Below are 15,790 nucleotides of genomic sequence, written 5' to 3' on the forward strand. Positions count from 1 at the left end.
GATGGGCAACTATTGGAGATTCTTGAGAAGTGGGGAGACATGAACTGAACTTTTTATATATGTTTGTACGTATTTATTACTCATTTTATTTGTACATATTTATTACTCATTTTATTTGTACATATTTATTACTCATTTTATTTGTACATATTTATTCTATTTATTTTATTTTGTTAGTATGTTTTGTTTTGCTCTCTGTCTCCCCTTCTAGACTGTGAGCCCACTGCTGGATAGAGACTGTCTCTATATTTTGCCAACTTGTACTTCCCAAGCGCTTAGTACAGTGCTCTGCACACAGTAAGCACTCAATAAATACTATTGAATGAATGAATGCTCAGCTGTCTTCGACATTATGGACTGGAATTTCTCCTGGAAATTTTATCCAACCTTGGCTTCACTGGCTCTGTCCTCTCATGGTTTTCCTCATCTCTCTGGATATTCATTCTCAGTCTACTTCATGGGCTTCTCCTCTTCCTCTCACTTCCTAACTGTGGGGGTCCCTCAAGGTTAAGTACTGGGTCCCCTTCTATTCTCCATCTACACACATTCCCTTGAAAAACTCATTTGCTCCCATGCCTTCAACTACCACCTCTGTGTGGATGATACCCAAACCTACATCTCCATTCCTGATCTCTCTCCCTCTCTCCAGTCTTGCATCTCCTCCTGCATTCAAGACATTTCTACTTGGATGTCCTCACATTACCTCAATCTTAACATGTCCAAAACTGAGTTCCTTATCCTCCCACCCAAACCCTGTCCTCTTCCTGACATGCCCATCACTCTAGACAACACCACTGTCCTTCCTGTCTCACAAGCCTGTAACCTTGGCATTATCCTTGACTCTCCTCTCTCTCATTCAACCCACATACTCCATCTGTCACTAAATCCTGTTGGTCTCACCTTCACAATGTCGCTAAAATCTACCCTTTCCTCTCCATCCAAACTTCTACCAAATTAATACAATCACTCTTACTATCCAGTCTGGATTACTGCATGTCTCCTTATTGACCTCCCAGCCTTCTGCTCTTCCCACTCCAGACCATACTTCACTCTGCTGCCCAGGTCATTTTTCTATAAAAACTTTCAGGATATGTCACCCTGCCCCTCAAAAAGGCTCTAGTGATTGCCCATCTACCTGCACATCAAACAAAAACCCATTACCATTGGCTTTAAAACACTCCACCACCTTGCTCCTTCTAATCTCACCTCACTTTTCTCCTTCTACAACCTAGTCCACACATTTTGCTCCTCTAGTGCTAACCTTTTCACTATTCCTTGGCCTCAGCTGTCTCACCATTGACCCCTAGCCTACATCTTGCCTCTAGCTTGGAACAGCCGCCCTCCTCAAAGCCCTCAGTCAATTACTGTTCCCCCCACCTTCAAAGCCTTATCGTAAGCACACCTCATCAACGAGGCCTTTCCAGACTAAGCCCCACTTTTCCTCATCTCCCACTTTATTCTGTGTCACCCTGCCCTCCTCCCTTTTCTCTTACCCCCTCCCAGCCCCACAGCATTTATGGACATATCTCTAATTTTATTGATTTGTACTGATGTCTTTCTCCCCTCCTCTAGACTGTCAGATCATTGTGGGCAGGGAATGTGACTATTGATTGTAGCATTGTTCTCTCCCAAGCGCTTAGTACAGTTCTCTGTACTTAGTAAGTGCTCAATTAATATGACTGAATGAATTCATCCACGTGTGAAGTAACTGACTGGTAAAATGACTAAGAATTTTTAGCTACTGAAGATAGAATTGGACCTAGAGTGGTTGTTTTTTCAATATAATGAAAGCTTTTAAACCTTCACATGAGGAAAATATTTGGCTTTCCCTTTAGAATTACAGTGTTTGAACTGAGAGATCACAGAATTTTCTCATAGGCAGTAGTACACAACTGACCCGTAATCATAACTGAGATTAAACTTCAATATATTTTATAAAAAATAGTACTTAGTTTACTTTCACAGAAGTGAAGAGATACAATTGCACAATGGTGGTTACAATGATAGAAATACATATTGCCGATAAAATGTTAGCAAGAGGTTTAAAAACGTACTGTACAGCACCGCATTGAATTGTGTTAACAGCGACATGATTTACATTATTTTTTTCCAAAGAAATTAGATCTTTATATCTCCTTTTGGAAATAAGTGAAATTATGAGACAAAGGGTGCTCTTTACACTTCCAATTACTACCCAAGTATTTGCTGAAATGGAGCAAACAGTAGATTTTTAAAAGTGGCAGAAAGTGAAAAAAAAAGACATCCATGCATTTAAGCCACCATTGTCTCTGACTAACATAAGGCAGATCATTATCCTTTTAAAATGATGTCTTTAGTCATTCAAATCCTCTTTAGTGCTTTTCACAACAAGGTCATTACCAGCCTTGTAAGATATAAGAGTTAAGATGCATTTCTCACAGTTGATCTTAGACAGGCTCAGCTGTATTTGGAACACACTATGCAGATAAAAAAAAAAGGAAATTACAGACGACATAATAAAAAAAAAACAAAACAAAGGGATGCTTTAGAGTTTATCACAAATGACAGCTAGAACTGAACAAAAAAATGAAGCTTATGTGTCATCCTCAGTCTTAATGATGTGGAAGAGGGTGACGTTGAACAGGACCTGGTGCCCATTGTTCCAGGCATACAGAGCTCTATCTCTTGCGTTATAGTCAAGCATGGATATGTGAAAGTATTGATTATGGAAGGGGATGTCTGTGTACTCGTACGTGGAGGTTTTGGTAGAATAGGAGTAGTAGACCTTAGCTCCAGTTAAATGGGAGTTGGTAACATACAAGGTCCCACAGATCATGAAGGATTCCCCAGCACTTCTCTTTGGATAGCCGGTGCTCCAGCTCTTCATCACCTCTAAGGTATCCTGGTTGAGCTGGCTGATGACAATGTTGCCGGCATTCTGGTTGGTGGCATACACCGCCCACAGCCCGATCTCATCAGCCATCAGATCAATGTCAGAGAAGCCACCCCAGGTGTACGGGTAGACGTTGTGAAAGCCGGCATACTCCAAGCTCCGTTGGGCCAGCACTCGCCCCGTATCAAAGCTGTACTTGATGATGATGTTGCTCTGATACTTATTGAAATAGAGGGATCCGTTGTAGACGACGTGATTTGTCCCTGCCCATTTGAAGGGAAGGTTGTATGTCCTTGATTCAGCTCCACTGACAAAGTCTGCAATTGACTTGTATTCACGGACAATTTTATTGTTTGTGTAACTATCCATGTACCAGACCTGTAAAGGAAGAAAAAAAAAACCTAGTGAAACATAAACTAATGTTCTCATCAAGTACTCCTAAATAACAGGTAGCCATGGCAGCCAGTTTCACTGATATACAAAAGTTCTGGAACATTTAAAATGAGCATGTTTTGTCTTCTATATTGTTGTACTCTCCCAAGTGCTTAGTACAGTGCTCTGCACACAGTAAGTGCTCAATAATTTCATTCATTCATTCATTCAATCGTATTTATTGAGCGCTTACTGTGTGCAGAGCACAGTACTAAGGACTTGGAAAGTACAATTTGTCAACAGACAATCCCTACCCAACAACAGGCTCAGAGTCCAGAAGGGGAAGACAGACAACAAAACTAAATATGACTGATTGATTCATCTACTTAATATTCAGCTGGTCTAGGTCTATGAAGAATTATTAATATGAATACTGGGAAAATTTTCTTTAGGATGCTTTATCTTCCGGTCTCCAGGGAAAAAAAGAACTTCTTAAAGAGAAAGGTCTCAAACTTTTCAAATATGTAACTGGCCTAGACCCTGGAATAGAAGAAGATATTTGAATAAGAGACAGGTTCATAATTATGGAACCTATTTTAGTGTTTCTGAGTTAAAAAAAAAGCTACCTCCAGATTATAGGTGGAATATATTAGTAAACTTTCCTTCTATCAACTATTTCGCTTACTCAATGTGCTTTCATAGAGAGGGTTTAGAAAGTTAATTCAAATAATCATTTGTAGTTTCAATTGGCATTTTTTTAGGCATCACACTAGAAACAAGAATAAAATTTGTTAAAAATGTATAACATAGTTTGCTGCCTTTATAAGGAGACATTTGAAAAAAATAAGCCTTTTCCTTTCTGGATTGTTTTTGGAAATTGTGGAGCAGGCAATACAAAAAAATAAACACATTTCATGGTGAATAGAGCCCATTAATAAAATAAAAATGGCCCTGGAAAATAAAGTGTAAATAAAATAGAAAAATTGGGAGAGGCATTTGGAATGGCCACATACCCTGTTATTTTTTTCAGTTGCTAAAGGATCTGTCATCCAAGCTCCAAATCGTGTCCCAGATGTCTTGATTGTAACAGGGCCTGTGATTTTCATCAGTTTGCCACAGGCTGGAATTAGAAAAACATAAATAGAGTGCAAGGACATGGTCAACAATTCCAATTCATGCTTTCAGATGATGAGCAAACAAAACTTTCCAGATATTACAGAAAATCTTGACCATCAACTCCATCTAATTGAAATTAAAGGTGATATGATACTGGCACCCATATTTACCCTCACTGCCCACATTTTCTCAGTTGAAAAAGGCCAATGTGATTTTTTAGGATTAAATAATTTGAAAATAGTTGGTGTTCATGATTAATCCAAGCAATATTCCATTCCATATCTCAGTTACCAGACACCCCACAATGAATCCTAAAGCGGTTTGAAGGTCCAGCTAATAAATAACCAACTTCAGAATAGAGCTCAACTACTGAGAAATAAAATACATTTGAGATGAAGAAACTTTTAAAAATAATTGAATCTCAAACAGTAACTGAAAAAGAATAGATTTTGTAGAGGAAGGATAAAAACAAATAAAAGAGCACAGTACAAACAAATCCCCACAAATTTTGCAAAGTCAAGGTTTTTCAAACCTAGAGGTAATGATTGCAAAAATCTAATGACTTTTTTGAGAAACCCCTTTACTCATGTTGGGTTAAACTTTACTTTGATCTGGATGGTTCGTAGAGTTTATCATCAATCATCCTCCTCAATGGTATTTATTAAGCATTATATGCAGAGCACCTTTACCAGGCACTACAACAGCATTGGCAGACATTTTCCCTGACCACAATGAATTTACAGTCTATAATATTATACATTATAATATATAATTCAAAAATATGTACACAAGTGTTGTGGAGTTGAACGTGGGGCAAATATAAAATGTCCAAAGTTCACACAGATCCAAGTGCATAGATGACACAGAAGGTAGGGAGGGCATAAAAATCTGAAGTCCTAAAATCTCTGTCTTAATTGTGAAATTCTTAATGTTAAACTGAAGTTTTTATTAATTAATTCATTCAATCATTTATTGAGCACTTACTGTGTGCAGAGCACTGTACTAAATGCTTGGATATGTAACAAAGCCTTGGATATGTAAGCTCACTGTGGGCAGGGAATGTTTCTATTTATTGTTGTATTCTCCCAAGAGCTTAATAAAGTGCTCTGTACACAATAAGTGCTCAATAGACACGACTGATTGAATGAATGAATGTCCAATAGACATTTCCAGACCACAAAATACTCACATGAGTGGTCTTTTTAAACAGCAAGTGGAGAGACCATATTTCAAAAATGAAAGAAGGCATCACTAAAAATGGAACAGTATTCAACAGCACTGCTTTCCTAAAATGCTTTTCTCAATGAATGCTCTCAAAATGGTGGCACTATAATTGAAATGAGTTTCTAATCATCAGTACACTAAAGGTGAGAATTTAGAAAACAAAAACACAGAAGAAACAAAAGTATTATGACCTTTCCACCAAAGAAAGCTGAGCTGGTTTTCCAAAAATAATCCCTCACTATAGTGAAAAGAATTACATAACGATATCATTTTACAAAAAGCTCATGACTAATTAGATTATAAGTTATATATTATACATTTTGAGGGTGGGGCCAATCTTTTTATTTTCATTGTATTTTTTAAAGCACCTAGTACAGTGCTCTAATCAGAAAAGGCACTCAAATGAACTGAATGAAATAATTTTCAACTTTTCCTCAAATCTGATAAACAAGGACAGCTATTCCATAAGAATTTATGAGAGATTATTGGGAAGAATAATGAAGAACTGTGGTAAGAAGAACTGAGGCAATAATTTCTTAAGATAATATTTTATTGAAATAACTTAGATTCATTTTTAGGTTCATAAGATGAATAGGAGAAATAAATTTGAGCTGGAGAAATTGAGTGAAAAAATAATAATTTTTGAGGTTGATCTATTTGAACTACAGTGAAAATACAACAAACAGAAGTCAATATCTTTAAAGCTGATCTACTTAAGAATCATCAAATCTCTATATTGCATAACAAAACATTTCTATTCCTAGACAACTACATAATGAATTCCTATTTTTGTTGGCAAAATACTCAACATTACTGAATGGCATACAGCATATAGTGACCAAAGAGAGTAAGAAAAATCTATATCAGTTGACTGAAAATGCAAAAGGCTCAAAAAAAACCAACCAGTTGTCTTGCTTCTTAGAAATAGGAAATCGATTCCAATGTTGTAGGCATGAAAAATAGCAAAACTTTTCATCTAAACTAGATAAGAAACAGAACATCGACAGCATATCAACTGCCATATAAGACTCATAAGATGCTTTTGCATTTCAAAAATTCCAATCCCAAAGAATTTTCAGATTTTTCTCTTCTAAACTGCATCATTCAGCTGGGATGATGTGAAAACCTTACAGCTGAATAGACTGCATTTTCACTAAGATCAATGGAGCAAAGAATCCAAATGGATTCCATGTTTCCTTTGGAATTTCTGTTCCATTCCAATGTCATAAAAAAAACCCTTTAGATATTTGGGATTCAGATTTTCCATACGGGTTGAAGGTAAATGCTACCTAATTATCTCTTCCAGGTTTTTTGAGAGAAAGTTAACACTGTATATGATTTTACTGGATGTGGAAAATGTACTAATCTTATTATTTTGGTCAGGATCAAGTGATATAAGTTTAAAGATTTTTTTTGGTTTTTTTTGTTTTACACAGGGTGTTTCAATAGATGTGGGTCTTACCATAGCTTGGATCACTGAAAAACACCCAAAACAGATATAATTTAATGACCATCCCTACAAATATGGAGTTTCCTTACTATCTCCTAGAATTGTTCTGGGGATAAGCTCCTAAGGGTAAGAGAATCCCAGCAAGCACAGTTTATGAGGGATTGGTTATGCAATTTCAAATTACTTCAGTCTATCTGATGCCTTTAATGTGGAAATGCTTTTTAAATCTGCCAAAAAGTAGAGTATATAATAAACGTATTCCTAGGAAAGGATCAGATGTGGGATACAAACTATCGAGTGTTGAGAACATAGACTATTTTGTGAAGAATATAGACAAAGAAGAGAAGGGGAACTCTCTTCTTTTCTAAAATCTTCCCTCTGGCCATGTCTGCAGGATATCAAGAAACAGCTTTACTGGAAACAAATGCTTGTGTCTATTTGGTGACTATTCATTTTTTGCTACTTTTGATTTAAGTAGGTGTCGGACCTTGGAATTTATGTGAGAATGAAGTTGAGCTCTGGCATCCTTATCTGTTAAACAAGGGTAGCAGGAACCTGTTCTAAAGATTCTTTGTACAATTCACTGATCTTTTTTAACTCGGTTTTACTATCTAATAACTCCTATATGGGAGATAATGACTATATGGTTCTATTATAATATTATAATCTTGTCATCTGAAGAAAGCTGTACACCTAATTCAGTTGCAGGATAGCTCAGCATAAACTTGGAAAAACTTTCAAGAATGGGAGCTTTAGAGGAACTCTGTGCCAGGCACCTTTTTTAGGATCCTCAGAGGCATGCCGCAATCAAGACTGTGAGCCCGTTGTTGGGTCGGGACCGTCTCTATATGTTGCTGACTTGTACGTCCCAAGTGCTTAGTACAGTGCTTTGCACACAGTAAGCGCTAAATAAATACTATTGAATGAATATGTATAGAAGAGTTACTGGAAAAAAAAATCTTAATGGAAAAATGCTTGGATTCATTTATTTTTCCTCTTTCTGTTCTAATTCCTCAACCCCTCAGGCTCATATTAAATTGGAGTTCATCAATGTTCCATTTGAAATGTCTGCTTTTTGAGTAGGAATAACAAAAAATAGACATAGATGGTAAGCGGCTTCAGTGTTCATGCTCCCAGGCCAGGAGAGAAACTTCCTTGGTACTCCTGTCAAAATAACGTTTGACTGTGTCAAAAAGTAGGAGGGCTAGTTACTGGGAGAGAAAGTCCTGGATTTTTTTTTTTTTTTTAGAGAGGTCCTGATATGTTTGGGGTTGGGCTAAATGCAGAGTTCAGTAACTGTTGGGTAAACTAAGGGAAGGAACCAGGGATTGGAGGCTGAGGTCCTGGGTTTTTCTGAGAGACTGTATTCCCCAGGGAGAACTGCCAAAAAGGTCTGACGGCAATCCAAAATTTTGCTGGGGCCCTGATCCAGCACTCCATCTTGGCTGGGTCTCCTGAAGGAAGGACTCTATTTTTGGAAGGGGCAAACTGAGAATAATAATAATAAGCATGATGGTATTTGTTAAGTGCTTACTATGTGCCAGACACTATACTATGCGCTGAATAATAATGATGGTATTTGTTAAGCACTTACTGTGTGCCAAGCACTATTTTAAGCACTGGGGTAGGTAAACTAATCAGGTTGTCCCACATGGGGTTCACAGTTTTAATCGCCATTTTACAGATGAGGTCACTGAGGCACAAAGAAGGTAAGTGACTTGCCCAAGGTCCCACAGCAGACAAGTGACAGAGTAGGGATTAGAACCTATGACTTCTGACTCTCAAGCCCATGCACTTTCCCAAGCTTTGCAAATAGTAGACATTCAAAATACCACTTATTGAAGGGTTGCACAATTAGATAGACAATCTAGATCATTTATGCCCTCCCTGTTATCTTTTTTAAAATTTATAATTGGTTTATTACTGAATTACCAAAAAACATGTCTCTACTCCCTCCACTTTCATTCCTTCAGTCATTCAATCGTATTTATTGGGCGCTTACTGTGTGCAGAGCACTGTACTAAGCACTTGGGAAGTACAAGTTGGCAACATATAGAGACGGTCCCTACCCAACAGCAGGTTCACAGTCTAGAAGGGGAAGACAGACAACAAAACAAAACATATTAACAAAATAAAATAAATAGAATAAATACGTACAAGTAAAATAGAGTAATAAATATGTACAAACATATATACATATATACAGGTGCTCTGGGGAAGGGAAGGAGGTAAGACGTGGGGATGGGGAGGGGGAGGAGGGGGAGACGGAGGAGGGGACTCAGTCTGGGAAGGTCTCCTGGAGAAGGTGAGCTCTCAGTAGGGCTTTGAAGGGAGGAAGAGAGCTAGCTTGGCAGATGTGTGGAGGGAGGGCATTCCGGGCCAGGGGGAGGACATGGGCCGGGGGTCGACGGCGGGACAGGTGAGAATGAGGCACAGTGAGGAGGTTAGCGGCAGAGGAGTGGAGGGTGCGGGCTGGGCTGTAGAAGGAAAGAAGGGAGATGAGGTAGGAGGGGGCGAGGCGATGGAGAGCCTTGAAGTCTAGAGTGAGGAGTTCCCTACTTGCCCCACTTCCCTACTTGCCCTCCCCTCTGTATCACCTATGCATTTTACTGTGTACCTCTTAAGCACTTTGCTACCTAACTTAGTTCCACAGTACTTATGTATATATCCTTTTACTCTCCTATTTTCCCCATCTGTAATTTATTTTCATATTTGTCTTCCCTCATAGACTGTAAGCTCCTTGTAAGCAGAGATCATGTCTACTAACTCTATTGTATTATACTTTCCCTAGCACTTACCACAGTGATCAATAATAATGATAGCATTCATTAAGTGCTTTCTATGTGCAAAGCACTGTTCTACTTGATGTTCAATAAATACACCGGTTGATTGTTGTGGCCCCAGGAAAGCCACTGTCCTGGCAGCCAGGGGCCCTAAAAGCACCATCCATTAGCTAGGTAATAGTCTGATCAATTTGCGCTAGCTAATCACCCCATTCATTGACATTGATTAATTACTTAATAGGCAAGAGATTAGTGACTGTTAATGGTAGCAGCTGATAGTTATCCATTGAGCTGAAATATTGCAGGAGTCAGCATAGAGTTGCAGGAGGCTCTTCACTAGGCACAAATCGATGAAACTGGGAAGATTGTTCCAATTTCATCGTCTGCAGCATGATGTAATGATATCAGACTTCATGCAAGGACTCCACAAAACCATTTGCTCTGGGAGCACAATGAAATAAACATGGCCCTGCTCTATCACCCAACTTACTTGATTTGTCATTGATTAGAGTCTAGTTTTTATTTCTCTCTGATGCTACAAATGCTAAACAGTAGGACTGGGCAATGACTCAAATCAATATGGTGACAATTTTTTGCCTTAGTGTAGTCCAGTAGATAAGGCACTGCTTTGGGAATCAAGAGATCTGGTTTCTCAATCCCATTTCTGTCTTTAGCTGCCTAATGAGCGTGAAGACTGCTCACACAGCATGAAATGTACTGCACCCCTCCCGACGTACTTGCTCATTATGTTCTTAGGTCATTTCTTTCTGTAGACCAGTGAATGCTTTCTGACTGCACTCTCCCTTCCTACAGAAACAGACAGAAAGGGGATTTTCCCTAAATGACCTGGAAGGCAATATTCTGGCTGGTGTGTATGGTAAAGAATGATTTAAAATTCTTGTTTCATTGCCTTCTCCTTCTGTCAGCTAGGAAATGCAAGGCAAACATTTGTACTCTGTAATAAGCTGGAGATGTGTGCTTTGCAGTTAACACAATTTACTGACTGTGTATTTAGAGAGGAGAACCAATTTATTTCTCAAATCACCATTAGCATTATTCTTGTAATTTAGGATTCATTATAACATGGATTTGTCAATAAATACTTCACTGTGTACTGTATTGTGTTCTTTCCATGTCATTAGCAACGTAAAACAAGACTAAGTTGAGGATTCAGTCCTGTTCAACCAATTTATAATCACTGGGCTTGAGGAGGCATCAAGGGACCTGGAAGATGGAGTCTGAATTACTTTCTAATCCCCTGAGAAACTCTTCTAACTCAACAGGTTCTGAGTTTCATCAAAAGTCTCTGAAGCAGTCATTCAGAAACTGCTGTTTGCCAAGAACTCTATGACTCACATACACAAATGCTAAGTAAATGAAAATGAATCTAACAGACTCTGTTCCATCCTAATTCTCCTTGACCTTTCAACAGGCTTTGAAACTGTGGCCTGCTCCCCCTTCCTGAAAACACTATCTCTCAAGGCACTCCTACTCAGCATGGGCTCTTCCTCTGCCTTACATCCCCCTTATTGTGGGTGTTTTCTCAAAGCTCAGCTCTAGACCCCCTTCTAACTCTCAATCTACACCACTCTTTCAGGAAGTTTAAATGCCATCCATGCTTCAAGTACCACCTTTATGCAGATGATTTCCAAATCTACCTTGCCATCTTGTACCCCATTCCTTCTCTGTAATCCTGCATCTCCAGGACATTATTACATGGATGTCCTACCAGTACCACAAAGGTAACATGTCTGAAACTGAACCTCTCATCTTCCCCCCATCAATTTCTCTTCCTAACTTTTCCATTACTTTTGACACTACCACCATCTTCCTATTTCTCAAGCCCACAGCCTTGGTATTATTCTCTCCCTCTTTCTCTTTTCCGATTTTGAATCTGTCACCAAAGTCTGTCATCCTGTCAGTTCTTTCTTAACATCTCTAAAATCCACCCCTTCCTCTTTATCTACAGGGCCACTACACTGAACCAAACATTTGTCATATTCAGATTCAGCTACTCTATCATGCTACTTCCTGTCCACCCAGCCTCTTCCTTCTCCAGTCCATCCTTGTCTCTGATGAATGGTCATTTTTCTAATCATCATCTTGTGCTCATCTTCCTGATCCTTAAGAACCTCTAATGGTCACTCAGTTCTTACCATATCAAAGAGAAACTCCTCACCATTGGATTCCCTCCAACCTACTTATCCCCACTCCGCCCCAGCTCACACAGTTTGTTCCTTTCAAGTCAACCTACTCCTGGACTCATTCTGCTTCTTTTGCCACTCACCCCTTGGTCACACCCTCCTTTCGTGCTGGAACTGCCTCCCACTTCACATCCAGCAGACCACCTCTCTCCCCATACTTAAAAGCCCTCCTGAATTCACAGATCATGAACTAAGCTCACTTTTGATCCCAGATGTGGCTCGGAGAGACGTAATATCTTATATGCAGATGTTTCAGGCAAGGTCTCAGAGATGAGTTAGGCCTGCTGACCCATTTGCAACAAGCTCCAAATAAACCAAGTTCCTCTTCTCAGCCTTCCACTAGAGCACAGCTGGAACAAACACATAGCCTGCTAGATTGTCTTCTGGATGAGTTGGTTATCATAAAGCCTTCAGGAGTTATAAATATTTACCTTTCTAACCTCTCCTTTATCATTGTGTGTTGTGATCTGATTATTTGTGTTCACAAACTGAATCCTGATTGTAATTTGACCTGCTCTGGGAGTATAGTACAATCCTGGCCTCGGGGGCCTATATAATCCTCTCCATTGGTTGCCGGTGGTTGTTCTTAATTCCAAATTACCTGTGTGTGGTGCTTAATTTAGGAGGGTCAGTAACTTAAACTGTATTAATGGAATATAGCAAAGTAGATTCTAACAACAGGACATCCTTGACTCCAATCTAGCCATTCAGGCTGTCATGAAGACGTCTCAGACAAATTTGGTAAGTCACATTCCAGAGAATGTTGGTTACAAATGCTTTTATAAAGGCCTATGGAAGTCTTGGTTGCTGTTCTCTGCACTTCTCCTGTAGCGAGCACATAGCAAAAAATACATCTGTTGTTCCATGCTGTGGTCTGAAGGCACAGTGTGATTTTGGGGGGTGTTCAGTTAATAACAGTCTTTAACAGTCAGTCTGGGTGTATTCTGGCTGGCATCCTGCCAGCAGTGGAGAATAATAGCTGAAATCAGATCTTTTTTCACTTTTCTTCTTGAAGATGGTGACGATGGTGGCATCTGTGAGAACCTGTTCCTCAGTGACCACTATGTTGAGCAACAATTTGAGTAAGTGCTTAATCAGTATGTCTCCTCCATGGTTGTGGTGACTTCTTTCTCCAAAAACTGGGATGAGTGGCATGTCTTCACACATTGGGAGATTTGGGATGTTTTGCAGAGCCTCATATTCAGAGTAGAAGGTGTCTGAAGTGAATATTGAAATGATCTTACCATCTCTTTAGGAAACTCTCCTTGTCTATGATGATACTACAATCTCACCTTCAATCTCCTGTCATAACCATGATGGCATTAACTGAGCCATTACACTCCCTTTATCCATGTGTTGAAATTCTTAGTTTTGTGACAGTCTCTGCCCTTGGCACCTCACCACCTGTTGCACATGTTCCTTAATTTCATTTCCATGTCAGGATGAAGGTTTCTGAAAGCCTCACTCATATCTGAGATCTCAAGTCTTGCAAGATGCTGCGGGTGTGACTGATACTTTACAGCAGGTCTTTTTATCTCCAAGACCTCTGTATTGAACCAATTTTGGTGCCCTCTCTTGGCCATGGAAATGTCCATTCCTCATGGAGAAATAGTCATTAATCTGTGGATTGTGGTTTGATTGTTTTGTTTCAGTAGGCCTTATGTTGCTGATGTCTTCATTTTCCAGGAGCTTAATTTTCAGCTGTGAGTAATTTGAAGGTCGCTTTTTAATTTAATGGTTCTAAGGACTTAGCTTAATCTTAGCTTGGAACATATGAGACGATGATCCATCCAACATCCTGCTGCTCCATTCAAGACTGCTGTGATCTATACATCTTTGAGGATAATTCACAGTTAACTCTGAACTGCCCGGATTGTCTTTGTCCAGAAACACTCTGGGCATGTTACTCCCCTCCTCAAAAATCTCCAGTGGCTACCAATCAACCGACGCTTCAGGCAGAAACTCCTCACCCTCGGCTTCAAGGCTGTCCATCACCTCGCCCCCTCCTACCTCACCTCCCTTCTCTCCTTCTACAGCCCAGCCCACACCCTCCGCTCCTCTGCCGCTAATCTCCTCACTGTGCCTTGTTCTCGCCTGTCCCGCCATCGACCCCCGGCCTGCGTCATCCCCCTGGCCTGGCGCTTAGTACAGTGCTCTGCACATAGTAAGCGCTCAATAAATACGATTGATTGATTGGAATGCCCTCCTTCCCCACATCTGCCAAGGTAGCTCTCTTCCTCCCTTCAAGGCCCTACTGAGAGCTTACCTCCTCCAGGAGGCCTTCCCAGACTGAGCCCCCTCCTTCCTCTCCCCCTCGTCCCCCTCTCCATCCCCCTTGCCTTACCGCCTTCCCTTCCCCACAGCACCTGTACATATGTATATATGTTTGTACGTATTTTTTACTCTATTTATGTATTTATTTTACTTGTACATATTTATTCTATTCATTTTATTCTGTTAATATATATTCTGTTTTGTTCTCTGTCTCCCCCTTCTAGACTGTGAGCCCACTGTTGGGTAGGGACCATCTCTATATGTTGCCAACCTGTACTTCCCAAACGCTTAGTACAGTGCTCTGCACACAGTAAGCACTCAATAAATACGATTGAATGAATGAATGAATGAACTGCCCAGGAAGTAGATCAGTTGATTGGAACAGTGAAACCAATTAACCATCTGTGAATTATTTTTTCAACATAATTAAAGGAGATAGTACATACACTGGCTTAAAACATTTGTAATACTCTTCAATGTTGGCAAAATACCTCAGATAAATGAGAAGCTGCCTTAAATTAAAAATTCATAGTGAAATTGAACTCATTCTTTTTTGGTGGAACTCAAAATTAATTTTGGTAAGCTTTTTCTAATTTTCCCTTTGAATTTTTCAATGTACTCTCCTGATTTCCTCATTGCATCATACTATTGATTATATCTATCAGTTCTTCCAAGAATGGAAGTAGCACTGACCACAGAAATAAACAAAAACCACAAATTCATTTTCAGCAACATTCATGTGAGATTTGTATAAAGATTTTGGATTGTTCTTGAGTTCCTCCATATTGCATTAGTTCTTTGAAAAGGACACAAATGATTTTCCAACACAACATGATTATTTGTATTTCAAAAATAAAGCAGTTCAAAGATAACTCAAAGTGTTTAAATACGGAGTATGGAGAGGGAGAGGAAAAGGGAGAAAGGAGAGGGGAATTTTTTCACATTGGAAGAGCATTCTAAATACTCCTCTTGGTAACTTCCAATCTCTCTGGAGGATAGGGAGTTAGGCTGAGGTCACGAGCTGTGGTCGAGGGAGGGGAGAGTAAGTTAAGGAATGGATGGAGGTTGGAACTTTCTGGGTCTGATTCCCCCATCTATGCCCATGCTGTATCTGCTAGATTTCCTTAGCTCCTCACTTCCACATTTATCACCACGGATGCTACAGCCCCAAAACACATCCATGCGACCAAGACTGGAACTATTAACACTCGAATCAAGGCTCTTTGGGGGAAAGGGGAAGGACAAGATAGAGCAAACAGATTAGAACAGGCTAGTAGACTGAATCATTGAATCACAAAAGACAAGAATGGTGAATTCAACACTTCCCTGGAAGGCAAAAAGTCCCAGTTCACATTAAAAAGCAGTAGGAAAGCAGGCAAAAAGGGAGTAGGGGAGAGGTCAAAATCAGAAATTGGCCATCCACAGTTCTCTGAACATTATAAGTGCTGAATAAATGCTAATGATTGATCCAGGCAGAAAGGCTGCTGCTTTAGCC

At 39.6% G+C, this 15,790-nt stretch overlaps 1 protein-coding gene across 1 annotated transcript in view; it reads right to left on the reverse strand.

The window, feature by feature from the left end:
• Positions 1 to 1,910: 1,910 nt before the first annotated feature.
• OLFM3 (olfactomedin 3) overlaps positions 1,911 to 15,790 on the reverse strand; it is a 212,147-nt gene continuing 198,267 nt past the window's right edge. The window contains exons 5-6 of the mRNA XM_038745253.1: positions 4,258 to 4,364; positions 1,911 to 3,250 (exon numbers count right to left, since the gene is read on the reverse strand). Of these exons, the coding sequence (XP_038601181.1) occupies positions 2,573 to 3,250; positions 4,258 to 4,364 (785 nt within the window). The 3' untranslated portion in view covers positions 1,911 to 2,572. The remainder of the gene's footprint in view (positions 3,251 to 4,257; positions 4,365 to 15,790) is intronic.

Source organism: Tachyglossus aculeatus, chromosome 4 (assembly GCF_015852505.1).
Source record: "Tachyglossus aculeatus isolate mTacAcu1 chromosome 4, mTacAcu1.pri, whole genome shotgun sequence".
NCBI lineage: Eukaryota > Metazoa > Chordata > Mammalia > Monotremata > Tachyglossidae > Tachyglossus > Tachyglossus aculeatus.